Here is a 25062-nt window from a genome sequence, read left to right on the forward strand (position 1 = left end):
TCATCCGATATATATCGTTATATCGAACAGCCCTATTTGACAGTTTCACAGTGCGGTTCTAGCTTGTAGAAATATTGTGGAACCTGTTCTGTTATCTTGAAGCTATTGCCTCTGTATTTTATCCCATTATTAAAGAGGCTATTATGTCTGAAGGAGGACTTCCTAGTTAACTTGGGGTCTAGAATTTACAAAGAAGGAAAGGCATGCCGTGCACAGTAGAATACAGTTTCTCCTTCTCTAGAGAAGCTCAGCTTGGTTTTCATTCCAGTACAAGAGAAAAAACACACATCTTTATCCTTGGTCTTAGCTTGTGAGAGCGAGACCTTGGCAACATGCAGTAAGGAACAGAGAAAAACCCTGGGGCTGCACAAAGCTGTCCTGTGTTCTCCACAGAAAGGAGAAAGAGTGCCTCTGATGCTTTATGTGAGTGTGACTGTATTTTCTGTGGATATAAATAGACAGTATTCATTGGTTAAATAAGAGACTTGTGGAGCCAGAGTAAAACCAGTTTTCGTCCTCTCTGCACCCCTCGCTGCAACTTTCTTCTTGTTGACTCAAAAAATAAATTTAAAAAAAAGGACTCCTGGAGCTGAAGCTGCTACCTGTAAGGATATTTACCCAAAATTAGACTGGAAGCCCACACTGAGCCTGGTTTGGCTGTGGAAACAATACCTGCTTGTCACAGTAGTCTAGTCCAGCCCCGCTCTTTCACATGGTGCCGGCAGCAGGAGCTACTGTCAGCCTTCATTACTCCCAGGGCAACAGCCTGTCCTGATGGAGTGATGAGGATCATGGGATTTCTACAGAGCTCAGAGGTAGTGCTGAGATAAAAAAGATGTTCAGCAATCAGCCAAATGTTTTATGACTTTAGAAAGTGAAGGAGAAAGGCTCTAAATATCTATGTCCCAGTGATCCCAGCGTCTGAAATTAAATGTGGTGCACTGCTGCAGAAGTTTCCCGGTGTTATTTGATTACGTTGGTTGTATCAAGCATGACTTTGATGTTGTTTATATCTAATCTGTTTTTGTATCCAAGCATTGTTTATTCTCAGTCTACATGAATATTTCATTCCTTTTTTTATATATGGCTACCTATATATTTACCTCTGCCAAAGAGGTTATGTGATTGGTTTAGTTTGTTTGCAGGATTCAGGATTATTCAAAAACAACAATGGGCAGTTTGGCAGAGGTGGGGCTTGGCCCACAGACTTTATTTATGTATGTATGTATGTATGTATGTATTTATTTATTTATTTATTTATGTATTTATTACAATTACATATCAATTAAAATAGGGAAAAAACTGTAAGAAATCATCCTTATATTCACAAGAGGGTTTCACACACAAACCTGGATTCTTCTGGATCAGGAGACTCTATTCTCCAAAAGTTGATTCTGTTCATCTGGACGTAGCGTTTTGTGCGAGAAACGTTTCGTCACTCATCCAAGTGACTTCTTCAGTCTCAGCTGACTGCAGGTTTCCCCAATCTTATAAACAGTACATTTGCATAATGACTGAAACCAGCCCACTGAAGGATGGTCATGAGAATTTGCATAATTATGATTAAGGAACTGACCTCCCAGCCCATTGTTCCTTCAGTGGGCTGGTTTCAGTCATTATGCAAATGTACTGTTTATAAGATTTGGGGAAACCTGCAGTCAGCTGAGACTGAAGAAGTCACTTGGATGAGTGACGAAACGTTTCTCCCACAAAACGCTACGTCCAGATGAACAGAATCAACTTTTGGAGATTTACTTTCCTGGATAATTGAGAATGCATCAAGAAGAGACTCTATTGATGCTCCGTGTTGAGCAAATTTTCAGCTTTGATGGAGGATGGGATCGTGTTAGCACATATGTGCTCTGCTGCTTTACTGTGAGGACATAAAATAAGGGATATCATGATTTTTATTGTTATGAGCCAACCATTTAATAAACTTCACAACTTAAAATTGTAGGATATGTTTGATCTCAGCACTGTCCTGAAGATGTGCAAAGCACAAAATAATCTGCTTCTAAACTGTAGTCAGAGGCTCTTTAAAATTAGAGACTTAACCTCCTAGGACCTGGCGTCCACATATGTGGACATCACATTTTGGGTTATTTAGACCAAAATACAAAATTTTGCTCTACAAGGGCCTGATGTCCTCTTACAAGGACATTATACTGCTACTGTTCTATCAAAATTTTAAACGAATATCCTCATATGTGGCTCTTATTTTTCTTAAAAACAAAAATAAGGTAAAAAAAAAAAAAAGGCAATTCTTTGTTTTTACATTCAGGTCCCAATATGCCCAAATATCAAAGAGAAATTAAAAATGCATGCTGTGGAAGAGTTCGGGTCTTAGGAGGTTAAAGTATGAACTTAATGGAAATGGTATGTTTAAAAGGCAGGGGTCAGGGTAAATATTGGAAAGCTGTATTTCTGTAAAAGGGGTAAACGTCCTTGGCAGTTGTGATGAGGACTTAAGAGTTTGTGGTTCTCTGCAAACACGATAGCTCTGAAAGTTGTGAATAAATTCTGCTAGAACTTTGTAGGGGTGTAGAGGGGGTCATGCTAAAATTTGGCTTACATCCACCGACATCTTCAAGCTCATCCTCATGATTTATGGATGGAAAACTGACAAAAAGGCTCATAACTTAGAAAGTACGATTCTTAGTGTGGTGTATATTGTCAGCATATAGTAAGTACTGTAGACAGATTTAAAATAGCATGTCATTTGACCTCTGACCTCTCCTTCAAAGCCAATAGATTAATCTGAAGGTCAACGTGATAATAATGCTACTTGGAACTATTGAAACCTGCCATTGTTTGTATTGACAACATACAGGTGATGATCTGTGCTGATTCTAAATGCCATGTTACCTTGGACCTGTGACCTCTTCTTCAAGGAAAAATAAGGTCAAACTTTTATAAAAATGGCTTGTATCTTTAAAACAGGCTGAAATTCTACTGCCTTTGTTTGTGCTGGCAACTTTTAGGAAATGATATTGCTATATCTGACCTCAGCCTTTCTGCTAAGGTGATCCCAAAATGTGTTATATCTTTAAAGTATTGTCAAGAGAAGGAGAATGAGCTTCCTAGTTATAGATAATAACAACAATAAGCTCAAGTTATTCATGTCCAGTTATTTATAAATGAATACCTGTTATAAAAGGGTGTAAGTGTAATAAGCTAAAGCTTTAGCCTAAACCCTTTGCTCAGTAATTTTTTGTATTGATTTCATTTTTGTGTATTGCTGGGATTTATTTACTTATATTTACACTTTCAAAATAAAAGAATCGTTTTGATTATTGTATGTTCCAATAGTTCTCCAGGATGCAATGGACCTGCAGAGATGTGATGGTTTGTGGGGAGAGAGCCCATTTTAGCAAACAGATATTAAAACGATAAGGAGCGTTTTGATGAAGTCATATTTCAGCTGTTTCTTTTGTGTCGCACTTGCAGCTCATCTGTGTACACTGCAGCCTTGTTTTGTTACGCATCATTTGGCATAGTCCCGCCACTTTTCTATTAAGCACTGTATTATCAATTATTTCATAATTCACAAACTCTGTAACGTAAAGCTGTGATGTATGATAGTTTATGTGCACAGTGCTTGAAAAACAACCCGTATGCAAAAGACATCATGTTTGCAATTTGTCTAAGTTAATGATAGTGTGCTAAATAAGCAGGGGAACCTGTAATTGCTCGGCTTAAGTGGGCATCCACTTATGTTAAATTGGCATGGTGCTTCCATTATTTTGTTGGCTTTCAGCGTTTCACTGGCACCGGCTCACATTTTCCTAAACATCCCGGGGAGCGGAGGGGAAAGATTTGCAGAACACATGTAAGCGTAGCTGTAAATCCACTGTGTTCACATCGTTAAGACCACCAGCAATATCAGAGTCATGATGATTTGTTCTCCCCTTAGAGTAATCTGCGTCTCAGCCCGTGAATCAAGTGTGTTTAGTGAAGTGAAATGAATAAGGGATCATGGGTTTGACTTGGATTCCCTCTCCAAGTGTGCTATTCTGGAGGAGCAGGTGGTCCTAATATTTCTTGATTCTCAGTGAGTATTTTGCCAACTTTCTGCGAGCAGACTGACGTATCGTGTTAACGCCTCTTTCCTCCTGGTAGATGAAGCTGCCCAACTGTAAAACAGTTTATCTGGAATCATAATTAGAGATGTTTGGATTACTCCGGACTCTGATAAATTCCCTTCAGAACCAGCCAATGTACACGCACGAGTCTACAGACTGGCTGCAGCGATGGCTCGCTGAGTTTTCAGGGTTTTTTTAACTTCACAAGGCTGATTTGTTCTTTACTTGATTGTTCGATTGATTCCTTGCTTGGTTACTTTGCTCTGCGGGTCCATTTGGCCCCGCATAACTGGGTTGTACTCACCATCCCAGCTTGATTGTTTTGGAAAACCAAAGGCCAGTCGATGCCAAGTCATTATAGCAGAGATCTCAGCGGTCCCGCCGCCCCTGAGGTCCACAGGTGGTCCAGCAATGTAAAGTAGGGAGCTTTAAAGTGAAGTTGATCTGGTGAAATTCACTGGGAGCAGTGAGGTTTTCAGTGCAATTTCATTGTTGATATGCATCATAGTAGGCTTTTGCAGCTCATTGTTAGGGCAATTCAGAGCTTGGATTTCTTTTCACATGGACCCGTTGGTGTACAAAAGGAAAAATAAGCTGCAGGAAAAAGTATTGTTGTATTTAAAATGATCATTCAGAGCACAACTCTGATGAAGATGTATGTCGAAACTTTGGATATCGCATGTATTCTGTTTTAAAACATATAGGAGGCTACAGGTTTGTATACGGAACATCTCTTATCAGTTTTCCAGGATATTTGCGATAATCGCTGTGGGATGCTCATCAAATATTTTTGCTGTTCTAGACCTTCAGATGCTCACGGAGCAGGTATTCTTAATGAGTGGCATTAAAACAGCAGCAGAAAACAGTGAATGAAGAGCGATAACGTTGCCATGCAGAGAAAAATGTTACTGTTTTTAGAAAATAATCACGTTCCACCTGTGAATTTAAAACGGAGAGCAGATTATCAAAGACTCGCTGGGAAAAACGACGCAGATGTCGTTGTTATAAGGCAGAATGCTGGGATAGACTAGTCTTTCAAGCAGTGCTGAAAGATGTCTGATTTATACGGGTTAACATTAATCTACACAGCCAGGCCGGGAGTCATGCTTGTTAAAGGTGGTTTTTTTACGGTGGCTCATTTTTCTTTCCTAGTGGGGTGACACGGGGTCACCCAGGGTTCACCGATCCAGTGTCAACGGTAAATGCCCCGTAAAGCTACAAAGTTACTGTTGTTTTATGGTCGCAGCCACTTCAGGTTCAACTTTCTGTGAACCCGCAGGCCATATGCTCTCCCACCGGAGCTGGAAGCGGCACACACATTCATGTATATGCATGCGTACGCCGGTGAAGAGTGCTTTCTCTGGCTTTAATTGCAACCAGTTTTTTCCCGCTGTACCGCAAACGTGCCCGCGTGTGACGCTTATGCTGTCTGACAACAAGCAGACCAAAAAAAAGTTTCCAGGAGTTCATTCAGTTCCCATCAGGCTTGGATTGTAGTAAAATATGGATGGAGAGTCTCAGACATCATAATTAAAGTTTGGATTCGGGTTTATGGCTCACTGCTGTCTTGTCAGTTTTTAGAGGCAGAAAATCCAAACAAGGATTTGAGGATTTTAACTAAACATTCCCTACAACATGCTTTTCTTATAGCTGCAGTGTTGCCTTTATGGAGCAAGAATTCAAAACAAGGATGCAAGGATTACAAAAAGGGAAATTACTGTGCTCATGCTTTTCTTTGTGCTATAAGGTCTCTTTTTTTCCCAAAGTAGTTTTTATCCCTAAAGCTAATTTTTTTTATTAAAGCTCACTGTTCAGTAAAACCTCTCTGTGAAAGTGGTGCTATAGAAATTGTTGTAGCTCTTGTTAGGTGATAGTTTAAAGCTCCAAATTCATTTCACCCACTATGTCTCTGCTGTCGTTTAACAGTGACTCATTATGTTCAGACATTTGTAGCTGCATTACATGGACAGGATTAGCGCCTTTTGTTGTGCCCACATGCAGGTATACGTTTTTTTCCCCTACAAGTCTATATATAAGCTTCCACCCAACACTCGACACACTAATGCTTTCATCTACTCTAGCTTCCATTATTGGTGCGTTGCCCGGCTCACAGCATAGACATATAATAATGGAAACTACCACCCCTCTCGCCCACTCACTGAGGGACACTTCCTTCCTTCGTGTGGACAGATATAGAGCAGGGGATTCTGGGATGCTGCGGGGCGCCTCGCCGTTCAGGATTGCCGATGCCGGAGCCACGCTCCTTGACTATGACATCCATTAATGAGAATGCAGTTGCCAAATGGGCAGTAAGCTGTCGTGTCTTCTTAATATCTTTTTCAGCAGTGGAGTGAAAAGCGAGAGAGAGAGTCCAAAAATAGCCTGCGTCTGGAGTGGAGTTTTAATGCCACCAATTCAGTTTTCTGACAATTGTAAGACTTCTTTTTCAGGTGTCCTGAGAATTCAAAGAGAAAGAGAGATGAAAAGCTGAACACCGCTCTCATGTCTAATTTTAATCTAAAGCCTCTGGGTGATTAGCTTAGCTTAGTTTAACTGAGCAGAAAGATGAGAAGCAGGGGGGAAGCAGCCAGCTTGGGCATGCTCAAAGGTAACAAACCCCCCCCAGCACCTCTGAATTTCACTTAATGATGTGTTATGTGTTATCATTTGTTTTAATCTGTACCCACATTCCAGTTTGAAACGTGCCGGCCGCTTGCCCATTTTCTAATCTTTATGTTAAGCTAAGCTAACTCTCTGATCCTTTTCTCTTACCATATGTTTAATGTCCCCTTGTGAGATTGGCACCTAAGTGCTTCAGAGCAGGAATGTCAAACCTATTTTATATCAAGGGGCCACGTACAGCCCACTTTGATCTTAGGTTGGACAAGAGGAGTGAGACTTGACTTTCTGTCAACGTACAGACATTTAACTACTAATTTAATCCCTGAGATATCGTAATATAAGATGTGCAGTAGAAATTACACTTCTTCATCTCAGCTTTTCTGCATTATAAATGTATAAAATTATAGAAAAAGTTCTGCTCACTAAGCAGAAAGTCATTCTATGGTTTATCTATTCTATCTTTGATGTAGCAAATACAGGTACAAATTTATGCCACCCATCGTATTTTCCATTACAGCCATTGCTCGGCCAATTCTAGCCCCGGGCCTTATGTTTGACACCCCTGCTTTTTAGCCTCTTTAGCAGCGGCAAATTTCCCATGATGACATAGTGTTTCCCGAAACATAAACACACCTAGTTAAAATAAACAGTTAAAATTGTTGTTTCCCATGAAATCGCTTTTTGTTCTCTGAAAAATACGACTGAAGTTTATTTCAGAGTATAAAATTGCAGAAACTGATAACACAGCCAGTCATTTTGGCAGTTTGATGCCGGAGCTGCTAAACACCGTTCTGCACTCTTGACTTTGGGGATGGAGGCTTACATCGTCCACAGAGCGCTGCGCTGACATTTATTGGATTGGAAAATGTCCCCGCAAAGATGAACTGTAAAGCTGCCGTATTAGAATTAAAATCTAATGGAAAGAAAGAGCTGCAGGTTGAGAAGTGAAAGCTGCCATGTTTTGTTGCGCTGATGAAGGTCGCGCTTCATTATTTACAGCAGTTACAGTTACGTCCCTGCAGTTTTGCTTCTTGGCCTTGAGCACATGTAGAAGGCGTACAAAATGCATCAGCGCACATGTATTTAAGAAAATCTTCTAGAGTTTAGTTCCTCAGCGAGCAGAGTAGATTTCGGCAAGAGCGCCCAGATAAATAACTGTGACCTTAATCCTCATCCGTCTGAAATATTTGCACCCGTGCTCTGCTGACGACTCAAGCCGAGTGCGTGCGTCATGTTAGACGAGTGAGAGGTCAACGCGGCTGTCATCAAAATATCACTGTCTGTCATATTCTCACCTCTTCTCTCGGCACATAAACACAAAAGGCAGCAGCAGATGCTTACTCAGGGCTGACGTGGGTGTTGAGCTTTTTAGGTTTAACCTCATTTTTACACAACAAATTCAAAAAAGCGTTGATCTCTCAGAATAGCTTCATTGTCTTCACTTGTTGTTCTTTGCTAATAAAAGGGCGGTCTACTTGCTCTTTTGTCCTTTCCAGAAAGATTTCATGCCGGTTCTTTTCATTTTCATTGATTGAGAAGTATTTATGCAGTGTTCAAGGATTTGAGTCACTTCTTAAATGTGCCATGTTCTTGTTTTTCATTCCTGTGTTGGCGCTTTACGTCGGGGCAAAGTCTGTAAATCATCAGCCTCGAACTTTCTAAGAGTCTGATTGAGTCATGTACCCAGCATGCCGCTGTGAAGGGTCGGCGTGAGAACGCGTAGTGTAATTCACACCAGTGTGTTTCAGCTCGACTCACAAAGATTAGTGATGCTGAGTTGTTTGGATGTTTTGTAATCGTTTTTTTGCCCCTAATTTGCTTTCTAATCGTCTCGTGTCACTGGGTTACCATTTTATGTTGTGATTTTATGGTGGTTTGCATCTCTAGTCTTTTTATGATTTTCTGGATCTCTGTACACGTCTGACACCACTTCGCTGTTGCTGTTGTTGTTGTGTTCTCTTTGTGGTCATTTTGTGTCACTTGGTTGTCATTTTATGGCTGTTTTGCATCTTTTTGTGTAACTTTATGTTCACTTGCATGCTTTACTAATCATTTTGCCTACATATGCAATTGTCTTGGATTTCTGTATATGTTATTACATTTTTTTGTTCTTTTGCATTTCTTTCTATTTTTTTGTTGTCACTTGGTAGCCATTTTGGATGTATTTTGTAGTGACTGTGTGTGTTATTTTATGATTTTTTTTTAATCTCTTTGTAGTCATTCAGTGTAATTTTATGGCTGTTTTGCACCTCATTTTAGTATTTTGTGCCACTTTAAATCTCTAGTGATACTTGAGGCTGTTTTGTTTGTTGAATCTATCAGTCGTCAATAATCTTCCCCACCCCTACTGGCTGGTGGCAGACACCAGAGGATATTCCCACAGGTCAGGTGTCAATGCTGCGGTGGTTCAGAGCTGTTAAGGTGGAACAAGGAGGATCCGAGCATTAATTAGGCACACGGTTTTAGTCATGATTGCTGATTGGTGTCTCTGTGTAATGATTATTTGCCAGTCATCTTGCGGCAGAATCCTCATGAATTAATGCGCTAAACAGATACCTGTTCATTTCAGAATTAATGAAGTGCAAAGTGCTCTCCATCATGTGTGTGTGTGTGTGTGTGTTTTGTTGATTTGTCAGCTCAGCAGGTCAGGTACTTCATGCAGTATACCAGTGTGTTGTGCAGTATTGATTTTGCCAACAAAACACTCGGTTCAGCTGTTGGCGAGGCAGTTTGTGATCCGCTTCGCAAACTTTCCTCAGCACAAAAACTCATCGGTAGAACCAGATATTTTTTTTATTTATCCAGGAGTGCAGAATTTATATTCCTGTAGAAACCAGATTTGAATTCAGCCTCATCGCTCTGAATGCATCGTCATGTGCCATGAGACGGTATACGTGACAAACCCCGTACCGCCCTTTTCCTCAAAGCGGAGAGCGGTGTAATATTTCCATCTTTCGCTAAGACTGAACTCGCTCTGATTATTCTGAAGGTTCCTGTAATTGAGAAGCGCCTGCTGAAATTTTCTACAAGTCTGTTCGCCCGAGCTTTGTTTTCAGAGTGGGAGTGGGAAGTTGGGGCAGGCGGGAGAAAGAACATTTTCCCTTTTTATAAAGTCAAAAGGACTCAAATGGCTCGGATTTCACAGTTTTGATCTGTTTTCAATTACTCGGCCGGGCCACGAACAGAAGAAAATGCTGAACAACTGAAATCTATGGAGGAGGTAGGTATGGAGCGAGAGTGGGAGAGGGGAGAGGGGAGGAAAAAGCAGAGGAATTGGAGTGAGAGACAAGGGGAAATGAAAAGAAAGAGGAGGACGAGTCCAGGGAGAGTGCAGAGTCCCAGAGAAACAATTGGATTAGACAAAGAGAGAGAAAGAGAGCTGTGCAGAGAGTCTTTGATAAATTGGCTGTTTATTTAGCTTTCGCTATGAATGAGGCAGGGTGCGATGATGTGCTGTCTCCCCTGCATCCCTCTCTACGAGGCTGGGCTTTTTGGCCCGAGCGCCCAGCGTGTTAAGGAGGTGCAATTGGCCATTCATTGCCAAAGGGTGGGACATCTTTCTGAGTCCTAATGGCTTTTGCAGCTGTGTCTCTCCCCGCCTCCCTCTGTCATCAAGTTTCATCCAACATCAAAAAGACACACCTTCCACTTGTCCCCCCTCTCCCCCCAAAAAAAGAAGTCAGACTCCCCTTGGCTCCTCATAAAGCCCCTGGCTATCACTTTTGCCCCTGTTACTTCATGGTTTTCCCAGTATGTTCTTCAGGCTCTGCATGTGTAGCGACAGTCGCCGAGGCTTTCCAGACAACCTGAGAAAGCACATGTGCGTCTTAAAAGCAGCACGGCTGTCACCAGCAGGTTTTGTTGTATGAGCAGCAAAGCAAGGCGCTGGCCTGAATTCAGCGTATCAGATAGATTTACTGCCAGCTGTGTTACTATATGCAGAAATTCCTTATAGCTGTAGTTTTCTTTTTTTGTCCTTAGATCAGGGTAGCATGTTGTTTGGTATCTTAGAAACATTCAAGTGCATTTTTTCCTGCTTGGTCTTCTGATGATGTTTTTCACACATGCGTGCGTCTTATTCTCTAGAACACACTACTGGATTCTTCCCGTGATTGCTGCTGCACTGAAAGAGGAAAGCTAAATCTTCGTTAAGCGGGCTTTTTGTTTGGTTTTTTTGTTGTTGTTTTTTTGGCAAAAAGGCCTTTACAGGATGACGGCAGACATCATGCTTTCAACTTAGTTTTCTAAGGGTACATTCTACCTCTGACAATCTATGTGTCAGACCTAAAAGGTTCTCATTTATTCCTAACATAGTCCTCTGTTCCCTTTCAGGACCACTGGTTTTGGCGGGTGAAAGATAACTCTGTAATGCAGGGATACCCCATGCCCATCCGAATGTTCTGGAGAGGCCTGCCGCCCAAGATAGACGCAGTCTATGAGAACAGCGAGGGCAAGTTTGTCTTCTTCAAAGGTGAGGCCTTTACACTCTCCAACACCATCACTGTTTAGTAAAGCTCTTTTTCATTACAGGCAAAGCATCATAAAGCTTTAATCTGATCCTGCAGTGCTGTAGCCCAGTTGCCTCCGTGCAGTCCCAGCTTACAGTAGCTCCATGTCTGCTCTGTTATCCCCACAAGTCATCGTCTTGTATAAGCTGGATGCTCATTCCTCCTATATTCGATTTCCATGTGTGTATGTTGAGAATAGAGGGATTTTTTTCAGTCTCCAGCAGTTACAGCATATGTTGTCATGCTCCCTCCGAGCACTGCGCTGATCCTATCTGTGTATGAGTTTAGTGCAAGTCTGGGGAGGATTAAAGCAGTTGTTTTGCTTTGGTAGGAAAGTTTACCACAAACAGGTTTGCCTTTTAATAATGCATATGTTGCATTTTTCTGTTCCAGTGATATATTTTCATATAAAATCTTTCACTGTAGTTAAACATAATCTGTATGCACGGGTCTTGGAAATCACCGGAACAGCATGTGCAAGGAGAGCCTCGCCGCTTGATGAGACCTGATTTAAATTTTTCTTCTTTTTTTTTTTACTTTACTGAAAGATTTGTCTGCACATTCAAATCTAGACTGAGCTCGCCCCCAAAACACAGAGCTTTACGACTAATTATGTCTGAAGCTGCAAAGCCACTTATAAGAAGCAGCAAACAAACACGGCCCTCATATTTGCATACACACAGAGAGGACGGGAGGCAGGGAAAGGCGGGGAAGGAAGGGTGTTGATGAAAGGAGACGTAGGTAACAACGAAACTCTGCTGGGATAAAAAAAAAAACTACAAATCTTCTCTCAAACCCGTTTCTATTTCCAACACCAAACAATTCCTGGAAATGCAGACTGCTGGTCCCGGGTGTGCCACGAGCTCTGCAAGTTTGATTTCGCTGCCTTCTCCTCCACCCTGCTCTTTACCGGGCAGCGGTAGAGTTAGAAAATTCATACTAACAGAATGCCTTTTTTCATTTGAACACACGCAGCTGATTTCCCAGAAGGCCTTGTTCTGACTGTCACCATTTGGAAGAAAAATTAGGAAGAAAGTCGGTCAGAAAGCAGAAGGCGGCACTTTAACTCCTCGTCTAACCAGGCGTTTTGAATATACTCTGAACAGCTCTCGTCTGATGAATTCTCTTAAAATACATCCACAGATGGGGACGTTGGAGTCTGCTTTGGCTGTCGTGGCTGAGACACTGATTAGCTTAGTGCTTTTTGGGCAGGTCTGGAAACAGACACAGTATACATTAAGAGTGTGCTCTTCGTTCCTACACCAATGTCAGTGTATTAGTTGTTTCCCTCGCTGAATTCTTCAGAGACACGAGAAGTTCAGCATGAATTTTAAACGCATCAGTCGAACCGGGCCTGCTGTGTGGATTGCTAATCAGGCTATATGCCCTTACAGAATTACCATTCACAGTTTGGCAACACCATGCAGGCAGATTTAGAAGAAGAGTGTTTTACATGGAGAAATGTTTGATTAATAAGAAGCTGTGTTGTGAATTGAAATTAAATTAATCAGATTAGCATGGGCTTTTGCAGCTTTACTCGGAGGCACCCTGCATATGCACAGCACACATATAGGGGTATGTATTTTCCTCCTGGGAGGCAGGATCCAATCAGAGCTTGATTGAGGCTTTTGTGTCAGAGGACAGACAAAGCTACTCCCTACATCTAAATTATGCAGACATGGCTTATATTGTTTTATTTCAGATTAAGAGCAGAACAATACGCAGGCTTGGCTAATGTGGTAGGTTAAACCTGCATTTTTTCTAATGACCAGCAGGGGGCAACTTTTATCGTTGCAGAAAGAATAAAGGTCTGTAGAAATCTATGGGAAAATTATGACTTTGATTGATAGTTTCAAGTCTTTCTAAATATAACCTGATATTCATTTGGCAACCCTATGGTCCCTACTAGAGTCATAAAAGATCAGTGATACTCACCACTCGCTCATCACGTCCAATTTTAATCACTTAGAGATGATCAAAACTCTCACATTGGGCTGGACCAGTATTGGCGTGTACATTGAATTTTAAATTAAAAATGTCATTGAATTCACTCCCAACCAGTTTTGCCTGGTTCTGCTTTGTTGTTGTTTCTTCCTCTTAAAAGGGAGTTTTTTCCTCCCACTGTTTCCAAGTGCTTGCTCAGAGGTTTTCGCCGTATTCTTGTAGGGTCTTTGAGGTGACTGTTGTTGTGATTTGGAGCCATATAAATAAAACTGAAATTTATTTCAAGTTTGAGGTCATGGTGCTGGTTACAGTTATATACAGACACAGGTATTTGGTATCCTGCTTATGTCTGGCTCTCTTCCTGTGTGGTATATTATGTCAGTGCAGATATTCACGTTGGCCATGAGAGGTCAAATGCACTGCAATTTAAGAAAACACCGGCAAATATAAACATGCTGCAAAAACACTCAAAACTTAACAGAAGTTTAATGAAGCAAAAACAAAAGTAGAAAAAGTGTTTTTTTATATAATACTCTACAGTAATGTATGTTTTCTATTAGCCATTTACTGTTAGCCACTTACTGTTAGCCACTTACTGTTAGCTTGTCACTTCTGCATCGGAGCTAGCTACCAAGTGTGGCAGCTAATGCTAACTCCATGATTTATATAAAGTTTTTATTAATATTTTCACTGTTTTTGGCTGTTCTTTGTAAAACTGTTACCCCATAAAGAGGTTTTTGTATGCACTCGATAGCTAAATGCAGGATAAAATGTCTCAAACAAAGATATTTTCAGCAGCAGATTCTAATCTGAAACATTAAGTAGAGAAGAGGGGACGGTATAATGAATTTAGGTATGAATGTTCATTGCCCCAGACGAAATAAAACATTTAGGACAGAGCATCTAATTTTAGCCAAAACTTTAATACCCTGGCATTTTGGCTCCGAAAGGGTGAATGCTCGGGTCCTGAGCAGGAACTCTTCTAACACAGTGTAACCTTTTAGTACATTTACTGCTCCCTACCTTATACCACAGGGTTACAGATGGAGGTATCATGCAAAATAGCAGTCAGTTTACACTTCTGTTTTTTGTGAGAAATGGGGGTTATGTTTGGTTTATGTTCGGTAGTAGCAGTCAGCACTGTTCCTGCTCAATCGGCGCAGTTTTAGCAGTTTTTAGTTTTATGAGAGAATATCTGACAAACTTAGAATCTCCATAGACTGTCTGGTTGTTTGTTGTACGTGGAAAAGCCTGCGATGATTTTTGCTTAAACGCCGTCTCGAAGAATGCATTTCCAGATCTGAACGCGATGATTTCAAGCAGACATTAAAGCAGCTTTGCCACGGGGTCACACTGGGCGTGCGTATGCATAATAAGTTAAGTACTCACAGGCGCATGTGTGGTTCCTGGTTTTCCCGTTTTTGTGTGTGGCCTGTGTAAAGAGGAGGCGTCTCCTTTTTGGAACAAATCTTCATCCTATATAACACTTTTCATACACTGTTGAGGGCAGGCGGGGGGGATTAGTCGCTGCAGTGCAGCAGATGCCAGAGCCACCACTACATCAAAGCAGCCCTCACAGCTCTGAAGATGAAGCTCGACTTTTATGTGGAGGCCGATGCAAGTCGACTCCAATTTAAAAAAGAAAGCGAGAATGGAGAATCCCATTCTATGTAGGATTGGGGGGAAAAAAGAGTGAGAGAAGGGAAAGTTTGGGAGTTTTTTTATGAATCAATTTGAACTCATTCTTTCTGGGGACGGGTCACTATTAACCTCAGGGTGTGGCGTGTTAGCGTGGCGTATCAAGGCCGGGAGGAAGCGTGACCCACGGTGAGCGGAGCGCTGAGAGAGAATGACTTGAAATGACAGGAATTTCCTTTTGAGAAAAAAAGAGGCCGTCGCAGGTCTCGCCTTCCCATTTAACATTCAGCCAACACCCTGTCCTACTGTTCCTTCCACCTTTCCATCTCTAACGTATCCGTATTGTTTAAATACTTTAGGGTGAAATGTCAGACATGGGGAATTTGTGAAGAAAATGAATGAGGCCAGATATTGCTGGGATTTTGCCTCCCTTATTTGACACCCATTTCCTGCATTTGTTAAAAAAAGAAAGAAAGAAGTTGTGTGGTCATCTGTAAAGCTGACCCTGCAGAAATTCCATGTAGTGTTTCAGGCTGATTGGTGTTTAGTTAGACACCAGGGAGGCGCGAGGATCCGGCTCTTTAAACACAGCCAGTTAATCAGATTCTGCAAACACTGTTTGAATGTTTGATTCTCTGTTTTTGTCTTAAAAACAAGCTTTAAAAAACTTACATTTACTTATATTCAACTTATATTCAGTGTCTTGAATGTTACAGTTTCAGAGGCGACTGAAGCGTACTGTGTATGTGTCTGACATCTGCACATGTCACACACTCCTCCTTGTCAACCCTTTTTTATGTTTTCCTCCAAACCCTGATTTATTTTTGTCAGCGCCGCGATTATTGAAAGAAATACTGTAAGTATTTTGGAGATATTAAACCGATGATTGCTCTTTTCCCGCTCATAAAACAGCAAACATTCATAGCCTCAGGCTCCGTTTCATTTGATTTAATCATAAAAAGGGAATAATAAAAACGCCATCTGCTCTGCCTTTGTCATTCCAACTCCATCTTTCCCTTTTTCTTTTCTGCCACGTACCTCCCCCCACACACCCCAACACACATTTCCTCTTGACCCACCCTACGCCTCCACCATTGATGAAGAAATGCACTTCCTGGGGTCACGCGGTGTCAGAAATGTGCTGTTTAACCTAATTACTCCACAGGAAGGAGGCTGTAGAGAGGAAAAAATGGAGGCGAGGAACAAAGCAGAAAAAGATATATGGTTTTTAATATTTCAGCAACAATATCACAACCCAAGTATTTTCTTGGCTTCATGGATCCAGGAAACTTTTAAAAAATAAAGGTTTTAATTTGACTGTTTGGTTGCCAGTTTTCCCACAAGCTTTGCAGCTTTTTTCCTTTTATCACAGCTGAGCAGTTACCAGCTCAGTTTGCCAGCGCCAGAAAGTTCCCAGAGCACCTCTAAGCAAGGGCAAGGGGAGCTTGTCACCATTTCTGTTCCCTCTTTCAACAGTATCAGCATCAAATACAGTAATACAACGCAACAGGTTATTGCCTGCTGTGTGTTCAGTGCGTTTTGGGGTTTTTTGGCGGGTAATCCCCACGGTTACTCGTCCTCCTTCTAATTTGTTTTCTCACTCTCTTTCTTGATATGCAGGAAAGCAGTTCTGGGTGTTTAAGGACACGGTGTTGCAGTCCGGATACCCCAAGGACATCTCCCAGTTTGCCCATGGCATGCCCTCACAGAGCATCGACACCGCCCTGTGGTGGGAGGATGTGGCCAAAACCTACTTCTTTAAAGGCGACAGGTGGGTACGAGTGGAGGTCTTAGATCAGATCTGGACTTTCTTCCTTGAAAGCCGTGTGCAAATTTAGCCTGCAGAGGTCTCTTAAAGGCGAAGCGTATGATCTTAAATTGGTGGATATGGATATTTAGTATAACTAAACAAGAACGGGAAGAATGTTTTAAAGTAGTGTTTCTGATCTGTCACAGAGTCGCTCTCAACCTGATTTCATTTAACACTTGTGCTAAAGAACCATCTGTAATATGTTGCTACAAAATCAGGTCAGCGACTCCTCTTAGAGGAGGGTTCATTATCCTGAGTTTTCTTTGTTTGTCTCCTGTCCCACATCATCAGGGTGAAAAGGGTTCAGGGAAAATGTGGGAAGAATTAGATTTTCCCCATGCCTCTCACACCTGCTATGATAGGTATTATTTGAATTCACTCACTAGAGGAAGCTGACAGTGTGATAGTAAGATATTAGGTATACACATAAAATACCATCTGTCTCCATTTTCAGCCCTGTGTTCCTCGAGCCTTATAGTACCTGCTTTGTCTTCCCGTGGCTCATCGTTTGTTCCTGTTTAGGTACTGGCGCTACAATGAGGAAATGAGAATCATGGACCTTGGCTATCCTAAGCCTATCACAGTGTGGAGAGGTGTGCCTGAATCGCCACAGGGGGCCTTCGTGGACAAAGCCAATGGTACGATTTGTCCTGCACAATAGTCTGGTTTGGCAAGCAAGTCGCAGTTCGTTTGCCAGGCTGCATTGATTTCAGATGGTCACTGGCAGGGTAGCATTGATTGAAATTTGCCCCACTTATTAAACTGAGTCTCAGTGTGTGGCACGCTTCCATACATGCAATACAGAGGGAAATGTTTTTTGCGTATTGCAAACAAAAAGCAGGTCAGATCATCCAGAAATACATTTGTTCCCTGTTTTTTATGAATTGTTTCACAAGAAAATATTGCGTAATCAGTCCATCCTGCTCTGAGTGCCATAAGACCCAGTCGGAGCCGGACTGTGGAAAGCAGAAAGGACAAGACCACCGCTGGGTGCTCATTCCGGTTTTAAGCCAACTGACTCTCCTCAGGCTTGGGTAGGCGGGATTAAAATCTCGCAAAGAGCTCAACGATAGGCCGCTCAGATGGCAAGGCTACAAAAATAATCTTTTCCCATTGGATGCACCGTGCCAGGTGGGTTTGGGGTCTGGTCTTGGCTGCAAGTCGTTTAGAAAAAACAGAGCAGGTGGTGTTGAAAGCTTGCGCCATCTGTGCCGAAGATCCCCCGCCAGACCTGTAGCTGGGCGTTTCTGCCGGTGAGGCCAGGTGGAGCGGGCATCAATCAGAGCATGAAGGATGGACTGATATCCAAGCGGATGATGGCTGTTTGTATATGTTTCTGCACGTAAATGTGTCAGCCTTCGTTTATTGAGCGAGCCGGCTGTTTGCCGAGACAGCGCGCCAAGTGGACCGCTCATAACACTGACCCAGATCGCCAGGCATAATTGAGCACGCCACTGTAGCCCACGACAGTGTGTATGAGACGGCACGTTTCGGAGCGGGGAGCCCAGGGCGACGTTGACCTGGTTCTAACCCACACAAGCTCAGCCTGCCTGACCTCTCATCTGCTCTCCCCCTCTGTGTCCCTCAGTGAATAGTTCTACTTGTTATGGAGCTGTATAGTTAGTCTTCATGTGGCTCTTTCTATTTCTAACAAAAAACCCTTTTTCGCTTAATTTGGGTTAAATGTAGGAGAAAAGTGCGACAGAACCTGCCGCCAGCTCGGAAAGAGGAGCATCCCAACAGTGGCTGTAATTCATCAGCTAATCACAATACTCAGCTGAGCTCTAAATACTAATTCAAAGGGCATTGTGTGGTTTGGCCTGTCTCACTATATGCGGTCAGGTTGTGAAGACAGAGCTGTGCCCGACAAGTTGATCAAGTTTCCCACTCGGCCAGGCCGGCCCCTCTTTCATCTAAAATTCCACCTTACGCTGTTTCATTTCCTAGCTCGAACCATCTCCAACCGACACGTTGTTTAAAAAGCGCTGGCCTTCCTCGCCTGGAAATTTAGAACATTTCTTTCCTCATCTTCTCAGAGAGGAGTGCGCATAAATAATAAATGAAGAAACACAAAGTGTGAAAGGAGGCCAACGAGGGAGAGGAGAGCTCGAGAATTCAGCCAGGCTGTCCGGACCAGTTTTACACGGCACATTTTCCCAGTGAGCATTTGAGGGACGGTGGAGGCAAAGTTTAGTTTAAAATGAACATATTGTGGGCATGGAACAACAAAAAAATAGTTTCTTTGTGTTTCATGATTTTTTTCCATCGCTAGAGCCGTTGTGGAGAGGTGGGGTAAATTCTCACCTGAATGCACGGCGGCCGACTGCCTTAGCGGATCTGTGCATTTTTGGGGGACGCTGGGACAGTTGCCCTCACGTCCCGTCACAAAATCGACCGTCGCTTTCGTGGCTTAGAAAGCACCTTGTTTGCCAGTGACATTTGCTGCGCTTTTGTGTGAGCGTAGCTACAGGGCCTGACTCCCGCTCGGGTGTGTTTTCTCTTTCATGACCGGTATAATTAGTCCTGAGGGACAGGCACAGATATCCCAGCAGAACAACTGAACTGAAACCGAAACAGTGGCTCAGCATCAGAGCAGCACACACACTACTGGCTGGTTATCTTTATTTTGACTTCGCTTGAATAATTATTTTCCTTTTAAGATAAAAGGTGATTTCTTTTTTAAAGATTCAATTAGTAATAAATTCTTTGAATAGTTCGTGACTTTATTAAATACATGAAAAGACATGAAAGAGCTTCCTCCAAAGCAACAGTTGTGCCTGGTTACTTCAGTATATGTTAGCAGTAAAAATGATGCCTGACATGTATCGATGAGGATCTAACAGCAAATGGCTTATAAGCTAGTAATGTTACGTATTCCTCACGTTTTAGCACTCGCCCTAGCTGGTGACCTTTCCGTCAGCTGAATGAAATTGTTATCATTATATCCAGTTTGATGGCTTTTCGGTGACAGCTTAATGCACATTTTGACAGTACTGACAGAGCTGAGCATTAGCTGAAAACGTGCTAAATCACTCTTTAACAACTTTTGTGTGCGTGTGTCCTTGCTTCAGGTTTCACCTACTTCTACAAGGGGAAGGAGTACTGGAAGTTTAGCAACCAGTTCCTCAGAGTGGAACCGGGCTACCCGCGCTCCATCCTCAAGGACTTCATGGGCTGCGAGCTAACGCCCATCGACCCCGGCCGCCCACCGGCCGACGACGGCAACTCGGACGTGGTGATCGAGCTGGACAACGAGGCCAACACGGTGAAGGCCATCGCCATAGTGATCCCCTGCGTGCTCGCGCTGTGCCTGCTGGTGCTGGTCTACACCGTGGTGCAGTTCAAGAGGAAGGGCACGCCTCGCCACATACTGTACTGCAAACGCTCCATGCAGGAATGGGTTTGAATTTTTTTGGAGGGGGGTGGGGTTAAGAGACGAGAGGGCAGAGCTAGGGTGGGAGTTAAGAGGATTGTGGAAAAACAGTACAACAGCCCCCCACTTTTCACAGAGAGGAGGACGGTGGACACTGGACAGCTTTATGGGAAAAACAACAAGCCACGCCTCCTCCTCTTCGGTGATCGATACTTTCGTGCAGACCTGCAGAACCAGCCGAGAAGTCTGACGGCGATCCCGCGTTTAAAAAAAGGCGACTCCCAGGACTTTAAGCTGACTTTCTCCAGCCCCCAGCCTTTTTAACAAACGGGGCCCAGAGGGACAGTTTGTGGAGGGGGATATTTGTCGGATGTGACCTTCGATCCCGGTCCAAAAATAATGAGAACAAAAGAAAAAAAAAAATCAACAGGAGGGTCAGCATCACTTTGTATCTCAGAAACTTGACTTCCTATCCCCGTCCTCTTTTTGTTTCTTTGCCCGACTGCTTTTATTCAGACGGAGGACTTTCAGGGGAACAAACACTCTTCCCACAGGGCACTGCATTGTCAACTGTGTCATATCAGGTTGTTGATAAACAGCTTTCTATTTTCTGATCCGCGTGCCCCTCCCCTCCTCCAGCTTCAGACTGGGCTCAAAAAAATAAAAAATAAAAAAATAAGTCTCAGATAAACACAACTTTATTACGTAACCAATCATTCATCTGTTTTTTTTGTTTGTTTTTTCTTTTTTTCTTCTTTTTTTTATTGGAATTCATGTGAGAAAAGAGGTCCTCACTGTTCCCTTTAAGACATCCCTGAAGAAGAGACCAAACAAAACCAAATAAAATCCATCTCTCTCCAAAGAGGATCACATTGTTCTTTCTTTCTTTCTTTAGTTCTTATTCCTTCTTTCCCATCTCTGGATCCTTGCAGCGATTACGAGTTGGGGGGAGCTCTGACTGTTGTGGCAGTCTGTTTGAGACACAGGGGCCAAATTATTCTGCAATATTTTAACTCGCCTTAATTATACATCATACTACTTGTGCTTGGTTTTGTTGTTCTTGGTGTTGTTCTTTTTTTTTTATTATTTTAATTTGTATACCGCTATTATTTCTTTTTGTTTCTTCTTCTTCTTTTTTTTAAAGAAGCTGCTTAATTGCTTCTTGTGGTTGGTATTTTATGAATTTTATTACGTTACTCAGAATCCTCAGCACTGGCTTGCTGAGCCATTCTGGACAGATTAATACAGTAGGTCCAGCCTGTACTGAAAGTAATGTATTGTATACTAAAAAAAAAGATGTTGGAAGGTTCTGGAGTAAAGCCACTATTTTTGTGTGTTAAGGTATTTGTTACTGTTAGTTTTGATATTTCCATAAGACAGGCTGACAGGAGTCTTGTTTTTGGATTTGTCCTTGGCCCATATTCCTCTGTTTTTGTTTGTTTGGGGATTTTTTTATTTCATTTTTGTGAATGGACTTAATTTAAAAAAATAATAATAATAAAATCCTGTTGACTGCCTTGTTTGAGAGAGCTCACAGTTCCCAGAATGCTCTTGTCTGAAGACTGAAGTGAGACAGCAAGTCAAGATCAGTGCCTGTGTCAACGTGCATGCAAGCATTTACTGTACAACCCTATCGGTTCTGCTCAACATGGCTTTGGACCCCCTTCCCTCCCATCGAGCCGAGGAGGAAGTTTTCTCTTAAAAATCCTGTTTATGTTCACTTTTGTATCTTTTAAGTGTACCCCAGTCCTGCCTTCCTCCAGCTACAATTAAATCCGAGACAAACAAACTGTAAAAGATTTAAGTGGTACATTTGGGTGATTGGCAAGTCAAATTGGCCTGAACCAAACACGTAGTGTCATGGAGTCATGACGGGTAGTCTTTGAATGTGTGTTTGTTTTCATGATCACATACTGTTTTTTTTTCCTTTCTTTCCTGTTTTCTGGTCAAAACAACTTGGACATGTCACAATGACTTGTTTGTGTAAGACTTTGGGACGAGAGAAAAACATGTCCTGATTGAATGAATAAACTGATCAATATACATTGAAGAACCGCCTTCAAACTCTCTACTCATTTTTTTAACCTCGGCAGGTAGACTGCATTTTGAAACCGTGTTAATTTTCATTCAGGCATCTAAATCCTTTTAGCTTTAGTGTTTTTTATAGGGTTAAATATCATAAGATTATTGCAGACTAAATCTAAAGTGTGAAAGCTTCTTATGTTTTCTTGGTGAGCAAACGTGAAATATACAATTTCAAAGTTTAATTAAATGGTTGAAGGTTCAAGTTACACAGCGCTGTGGACCTGTCAAACACCCGCCCACACTAGTGAATGAAGTTTTTATTATATCACACAAATAAGATATGTGTATGGTTGGTTAAAAAGTTGGAAAGGAGATGCAGTTTGTAGGGAAACTTGGCTTTCCCAATTTGGCACTTGGTCTGGTAGCTGGTTCATCTTACATCTTCACACCAGTCGGGCATCTTCTCCCTGTAAAGAGAAACAAAACTCCATCGTACTTACACACACCTCAGAATCTATGCCCTGTCCTTTGTGCCCAGTATTTTTCCACTACAGCCTTGTGATGTATGGGTGTGGCGTTTTCCTTCAACACTATATATTATCCTGTAAACATAAATGTGTGATAAAAGATTTTTAAAAATTCCCATCATTAATGAAAGTGTCAGTACATTTCATCATAGTTTTTGTCCTCATGCATTCGTTTTTATTTTTTCATTGGGGGAAAAAAGGTCGTTAATGAGAACTATTGGTCAACAAAATGAACACTGCTTTGAAAATGTATTTTTACCCTGCTTGAAACATTAAGTAAAAAGTACACCGTAAAAAAAAAAAATCCTAAAAAAACAGTAATATTCCGGCAGCTGGGGCACCAAAATAATACCATAAAATAACAGAAAATAACTTTCCCATGAAAATACGGTTATTTTCAGTAATCACAATACAGTTTGTTGCCCTAATTTTACATGCGATTTTGCCTTTTTCAAGTGCTTTTAAACATTAAATTAGGAACAATTTAATGTGATTAAACAATGAAATTACCTATAAACAAGGTCAATGAATGCGGCAATATGAATAATAATACTTAAATGTACAGAAATATACAGTTAACAGTTGGTTTAAATAATAATGGATTGCATTCATATAGCACTTTTTGAGACCCTCAAAGCGCAATTCCACTTTATAATTCCCCTCTGGCCATCACCAGTAGGTGGTAGATGAAGTGTCTTGCCCAAGGACACAACGACCGAGAGTGTCCGAGCCGGAGCTCGAACCGGCAGCCTTCTGATTACAAGGCGAACGGCCAACTCTTGAGCCACGATCGCCCTGAATAACAATAATAATAATAATTATTTGATGTAAAAAAAGTTTATACGAATCATATATTTATATCCATAGCATTACATTTGAATTTAACAGTTCAATCTTTCAAATAATGGACAAAATTTTTTTGTGAAATTATGATGCATTTGTGAATGTATTCTAACAATCTAAATATGCATATGTACAGACAAATACATTTAAAAAACAAGAAAATTATGTTTTATTACATTTACAGTGATTTTACGTTAATTTACATTTGAAATGTAAAATCACAGTCTATTTATGTAAATTTAATGATATTCTAGAAGAACAGTACAAAACTGTAAAATACACGGTAAAATACTTTTATATTACTTTTTTTTTTTTTTTACAGTGTATAGTGAGCATCGATTCTTGACACATACTGTTAATGAGGACATTTTTATTTATTTATTCGATATTCATCACAACAGAACGTCCTCTGTTTAAACCAGATATTAATGGCTTTCTGTTGCAATGTGATGAGTTAGTTTTTCATTCATTGGTCATTCACTTTCCCTCTGTACACCACCACAGTGGATTGTAAATCAGTCAGATGTAGAAACAAAAGTTTTGTGATAAATGTTTAGTTTGTCATATTCATACCCTTTCTCCTATCTTCCGAACCTCAAACGTAATGGGACCCTTGGCTCCCAAGCAGTCCTGTTCCATCACCAATGTATGACAAAAATATATATCAGAGTGCAAAAGACCTAGGAGAGGCTAACTCAACACTTGGGTTTATTCTTAAAAAGAACAATGCACTAGCAAACACAGCAGCACCAAAAGGCTTGAAAGGCCAGAGAAGACAACTAAAAGTGCATGATGACAGAATTATTTCCACGGTTAGGAAAAGCAACTTCACAACATCTTACCAACTCAGCAACGCACTCAAGGAGGCAGGCTTTATTAATTTAAATACACAGAGTTTAAAACAAGCAGCAAAATGGTATTTGTGTTCAAGATTAATTTTAAAAAGTCTTTGAACAGACGTAACCAAGGTTAATCTACCAGATACCCGATTAACTTCAGGTAAGAGGCCATGTTATAGCATGCATGGCTACCAGTGGAAACAGGTTACTAGTGTTTAATGATGAGACTGCTGATAGAAGTAGCAGGCTGGATATGTGAAGTGAAGGGTTATACTCTGCTCAGATTCAGCTAAATGCTGCAAAACTGATTGGACAAGTCACAGTGCAGGTGAATGGTCCAAAGCATGCTACAAAAACAACCAGGGAGTTTCTCAGTGCAAAGAAAAGAAAACTATTCTTCAATGCCCAAGATACTTATCTGATCTCAACCCAACAGAGCAGGCTTTTCTTCCACTTAATCGGGTCAGTCTTACAATTCACGGTCACAAAAATGGTAAATGGACTTGTTCTTGTACAGTGCTTTTCTACTCTAGTGCTCTTTATGCAGCATAAAGCACTTTGATATTTGGTATGCACTGGAGCAGCCAGGAATCAAACCACAAAACCTTCGACCTGCCCCAGGCTGGAGCCTATCCCAGCTACCATAGAGCAAGAGGCAGGGTCAGCCCAGGCCAGGTTGCCACTTTGTTGCAGGACTAACATAGAGAACAGTCACAGTCCCAACTATGGGTAATCTACTAACCTAATGTCTTTGGACTGTGGAAGAAAGGCGGAGTAACCGAGGGGAACATGCAAACTCCACACCAAACGACTCAAACTCACGACCTTCAGTGCATATCGCCGAGCTGCTT

General features: G+C 41.6%; 1 protein-coding gene across 2 annotated transcripts in view; it reads left to right on the top strand.

The window, feature by feature from the left end:
* Window positions 1-22029, top strand: part of LOC134634691 (matrix metalloproteinase-16-like) — a 75800-nt gene extending 53771 nt beyond the window's left edge. For both annotated transcript variants that reach the window (XM_063484020.1, XM_063484021.1), the window contains 4 exons: window positions 11037-11175; window positions 16415-16565; window positions 17127-17242; window positions 19676-22029. In XM_063484020.1, coding sequence (XP_063340090.1) covers window positions 11037-11175; window positions 16415-16565; window positions 17127-17242; window positions 19676-20010 — 741 coding nt within the window. In that variant the 3' untranslated portion in view covers window positions 20011-22029. The remainder of the gene's footprint in view (window positions 1-11036; window positions 11176-16414; window positions 16566-17126; window positions 17243-19675) is intronic.
* Window positions 22030-25062: the final 3033 nt, after the last annotated feature.

The sequence above is a fragment of the Pelmatolapia mariae genome, linkage group LG9 (assembly GCF_036321145.2).
Source record: "Pelmatolapia mariae isolate MD_Pm_ZW linkage group LG9, Pm_UMD_F_2, whole genome shotgun sequence".
In the NCBI taxonomy this organism is placed as follows: Eukaryota; Metazoa; Chordata; class Actinopteri; order Cichliformes; family Cichlidae; genus Pelmatolapia; species Pelmatolapia mariae.